Source organism: Centrocercus urophasianus, unplaced genomic scaffold, assembly GCF_019232065.1.
Source record: "Centrocercus urophasianus isolate 14NV4802_14NV808 unplaced genomic scaffold, USGS_Curo_1.0 seq_1343, whole genome shotgun sequence".
Lineage (NCBI taxonomy): Eukaryota > Metazoa > Chordata > Aves > Galliformes > Phasianidae > Centrocercus > Centrocercus urophasianus.
The window spans coordinates 1-4,469 of record NW_024884524.1 but is presented as its reverse complement, the minus strand read 5'-3'; the positions used below and the strand labels follow the sequence as shown (position 1 = coordinate 4,469).

Sequence of the window (4,469 nt, the reverse complement as noted above, 5' to 3'; positions counted from 1 at the left end):
GTCCGCCAGCCCCGGGTTCTCACCTCTATACTGAAGTAGCCCCTGTCCACGTAGTCTCCCAGGAAGAGGTAGCGGGTGTTGTTGGGGGATCCTCCCACCTCAAACAGCTTCATCAGGTCAAAGAACTGCCCGTGGATGTCCCCGCACACTGGGGGGAAGAAGAGCACGCAGGAGGGACGGAATCAACGCTCAGCGAGCGGCAGCGCAGGGCCGCAGCCCAGCCCAGCAGGACGGACGCGAGGCGCCACAGCGGCTCGGGGGAACCCCGGCACCAGGACCCCGTGGCGCCGTTTGGCCGCTGACCTGTGATGGGAGCCTCCACCTCGATCATGGTCTTCTCGTGCCGCAGGATGGCTGCGCCGTCGTTGATGATCTTCAGGGCCGCGTCCTCCTCCAGGCGGCCCTCCTTCACCAGGTGGCTCTTGAGGACGTCCAGGCGCGGTTTGCCGTCCTCAAACACCTCCTTCAGCGTCAGCCGCTGCGTGGGGGGGAACGGCACGGCTGGGGGGGAAGCGTTGTGTCAGCAGGGCTGCGCTGCAACGCGCTGCAACGTGCTGCAATGCACTGCAACGTGCTGTAATGCACTGCAACATGCTGTAATGCACTGCAATGCACTGCAACGCACTGCAATGCGTTGTAATGCACTGTAATGCACTGCAACGCACTGTAATGCACTGTAATGCACTGCAACGCACTGCAACGCACTGCAATGCGTTGTAATGCACTGTAATGCACTGTAATGCACTGCAACGTGCTGTAATGCACTGCAACGCACTGTAATGCACTGCAACGCACTGTAATGCACTGTAATGCACTGCAACGCACTGTAATGCACTGCAACGCACTGTAATGCACTGTAATGCACTGTAATGCACTGTAATGCACTGCAACGTGCTGTAATGCACTGCAACGCGCTGTAATGCACTGCAATGCGTTGTAATGCACTGTAATGCACTGCAACGCACTGTAATGCACTGTAATGCACTGTAATGCACTGTAATGCACTGCAACGCGCTGTAATGCACTGCAACGCACTGCAACGCAGGGCCAGGACCTCGAGCGGAAAGGAAGCGCAGGGAGCAGAAGGCTGCGTTAGATGCAGCTCCATCTGTGCCACCTCAGGGATGCAGGGGGCTGAGCAGCCCCGGCAGGACTGAGAGCATGGCCGTGGGGAGCGGGAACTGCGAGCTCCTGCAGCATCCCTGCTCTGTGCTCAGCGAGGGGAAGCGCTGCAACTCGGCTGTTCCACGCCCTGGAAAGGCAGCCTGGAGCCCAACGGGGTCACCATGCAGCCCATCCCCTGTGCAGCTTTCCGCCCGCAGACCCCAGCATGAAAGCTGCAGCTCTCCCTGCACGTCAGGGTCCGTGCAGCAGCGGGGCAGGGAAGGAATGGGGCAGGGGGCGGCCCTGAGCGCTGCAGCACACAGCGCTGGGGGGAGCAGCAAAGGAAGCCAGAGAAAACAGCCCCAGGGCAGGGCAGGGAACCCCGGCTCCACAGGGAGGCACCCAGCGCCCGCTGCCCCTCCAGCCCCCCCCCCCCAGCCCCCAGGGCTGAGGGCACAGCTTAAGTCATTAGCGCTGTCATTAGTGCTGTCAATGTGAGTAATCCCGTTAGCCAGAACTCGTGCTAAGGGCTTTAGGCTGCAAGGAGCTGACACAAATGTCTGCTGCCCGCTCCTCTGCAAGGTGCCCATCTCCTCACCGGGCCACGCAGGCAGTGCAGCAGCTGAGCTCCCTGCGGGGATGCAAAGGGCCCAAATGCAGCCCTGCAGCCCCACGAGGACCCCTCTGCTCCCACCTGCACGGCAGCCACAGCGCTTTGCTCTGCACCAAACGACCGCCGCAAGGCTCAGCCGAGCCCAAAGCAGCACAGGGTGCGAAGGGGCCGGCGCGGCTCTGCTGCAAAAAGGCCCCCATGCAGCACCCACTGGGCCGGGTTCGCCGCTGCAGGAGCTGCTCCCGGTGCCTGCGAACCCCTGCATGGGGAGCAGGGCTTGTTTATGCACCGCACGGCCGCCGGGACGCCTGCACCGAGCAGCAGGGCTGCATTCATGACTGAAAAAGGAGCTCCGAGGGCCGGGGTGGCTGCTGGAAGGTGCTGGCCCTGCACGGCACTCGCACAGCACCCAGCCAGCGCTGAGCTGCCACCCGCGCAGCCACACGGACGCAAAGGCAAAGCAGGGTGCGGGGGGTTGGGCGCCAAAAAGGCCCTTTTTGGTGCTCTGGGGCCGTGCTGGAGGTACAGGCAGCCCCGGCACACCTGGATGCTGGGCTCGGGAGGAGCGGCGCGGGGGGCAGAGGGACCTCGTGGAGCTGCGCCCCCACTGCTGGGGGCAAAGGGCGCCCCCCGCATCGCCTGCGGATGCTCGCTGCCAGCGCCTTCAGCGCCGCTAATTGCACTAATTGCGCTAATTGCGGGAGCTCACGGCCCCCTTGCCGGATGCAGAGCACACTGCAGGAGCGGCTGCCAGCACCGGGGGCAGCACACAAAGCGCTCCGCGGTGGGACAGCTGGGCTCCATAGGGCCAACCCTGCGCGGAGCTGCAGCCTGTCGTAAAAGCGAGCTCACCGAGGGATGGGGGAACCCTGAGCTGCAGCACCTGCTCCCGCAGCACAGCGAGCTGACAGGGCTCTGCCAATGGCCCCAGCTGCAGGCCCTCCCTCCTTCCTGCTGCTTCACGGCACCCAGCGCCACGCGGCCCCGGCAGGGAACACCTGGAGCGTGGAAGGATCCCAATTCAGATCCCCAGGGAACGTCTGTAGATTAGCGGGCAGCTCTGCCCCCACAGGGACCCCGGGATTTACCTAAATAGCTTCTGCAGCTCGCTGCTCAGGGCTATTTTAAGCCAGCACCCTGCCCTACTTCCCCCAGCGCGGCGGAGCTCAGGGCGCTGCTGGACACAGCGGGGCTCAGCGGCCCCACGCTGCTCTCAGAGGGAACAACAGGGGCTGCAGGGCTGCACTGAGCACCAGGAAACAGAGGAAGCGCCGCCCTGCACTTCTGATTCATTTCTGGATGAAGCACTGCGTGACCCCGCGAGCTGAGCGCCCGTCCCGCAGCCCCACGGGGCTCCCGCCGCACAGGGGCTGCCGAGCACCCATGGGTGCCGCTCTCAGGGCCGGCCAACCCAAACCCCCCAGCCGCACGCAGGCGCATCGCTGCCCCGTGACCCCACTCGCTTTTTCCAGCCCCGCTCTGCGCCTTAACCCCAGCGGCACCCACCTGCCCCCCCGCAGCACCCAGCGCTGACAGCACCCAGCCCATCAGCTCCAAAGCGCCGGCAGCAAACAGGACACAGCAGCCACGGCCCTGCAGCCACCGCTGTGAGCTCCGCTGCTGCTTCTTCCTCCCAACGGCCACGGTGCTCCCTGCACCCCTGAGCCGCACGCAGCCACAAACCCACAGGGAAAATGGGCTCCGCAGCTGCGCCCGAAGCAACGCAGAGCCGCGCGGTTCCTCGCTGGGGCGACGCCACGTCCTGCGCTCCTCCTGCTCACAGAGCTGCTCCTCTCCACGACGCACTGCACACACAGGGTGCTGCCGTGCCCGGCTGCACGCAACGCAGCCCTGCAGCCCTGCTTGCGACCGCTGCAGCACGACAAACCCTTGGCTCCACAGCCCCCCGTCCGCCTGCAGGAGGGCTTCAGCGCAGCTGGGGGGGGCGCAGAGGCGCAAAGGGACCCCGCAGCTCCGCTCGCTGCTGCGGCTCCCAGCGCGCCCCAAAAGCGGAGATCTGGGTCACAAAGTCACCAAGTTTGGGTGTGAGGCCAAAGCAAACAGCAGCGCTGCTTCTGCCGACTTAATCACAGCTGCGGCTCCTGCGGGGCTCTGGAGGTATGTAGGTTAACCGTGCTTAAAACTCCACGTCCTCCTTCACCGCAGGCACCGAACGGAGCAGAGCTGCCTTTTATCTCCGGGTTTCGTTTATTCAGAACCCCAAAAGACGTCAGCGGCGCTCGCAGCTGAGAGGGGAACCCAGCCGACCCAGAGCTCCCAGCCAGTCCTGAAGGCAGCAATCCACAAGGCAGCAGCGGCCGCCCACCCCGAGGGCCCCCACGCCACCCCACCGCACGCTGCCTTCGTTAGAGACCACGTTTAATTAAGACACCACGCGCGTCTGACCACACGATGGGCTGAAAGGAGGAGGAGAGGTGGGGTGGCGTCCACCCATGGGCCGTGCGATGGGAGCCCGCTCCCAGCCTGCAGCCCCGTACCTTAACGAACTTCTCGTTAGCTGCTTCTTCAGAACTGCTGGGGAGGGGGGCACCCCCCCCCCCGATAGAACTGGGGCAGAGGGATCTCACCCCCCTCCCTCGCACTGGGGGGCACTGAGCACCGCCACGCTGCCCCCCAACCCACGGGGGTCCCATTCACTCCCAGCCCCCCCCCCACAAAGCAGGGATGCCGCCCCCCGCCCCACTGCCACCCACCCGATCCCCCCCGGCCCCAACGCACAGCATTCGCCCCA

General features: G+C 64.9%; 1 protein-coding gene across 2 annotated transcripts in view; it reads right to left on the bottom strand.

Annotated features, from left to right (window-relative positions):
• LOC122157402 (serine/threonine-protein phosphatase 2B catalytic subunit gamma isoform) overlaps positions 1-514 on the bottom strand; it is an 8,108-nt gene extending 7,594 nt beyond the window's left edge. For both annotated transcript variants that reach the window (XM_042813034.1, XM_042813035.1), the window contains exons 1-2: positions 304-514; positions 24-148 (exon numbers count right to left, since the gene is read on the bottom strand). In XM_042813034.1, the coding sequence (XP_042668968.1) occupies positions 24-148; positions 304-331 (153 nt within the window). In that variant the 5' untranslated portion in view covers positions 332-514. The remainder of the gene's footprint in view (positions 1-23; positions 149-303) is intronic.
• Positions 515-4,469: the final 3,955 nt, after the last annotated feature.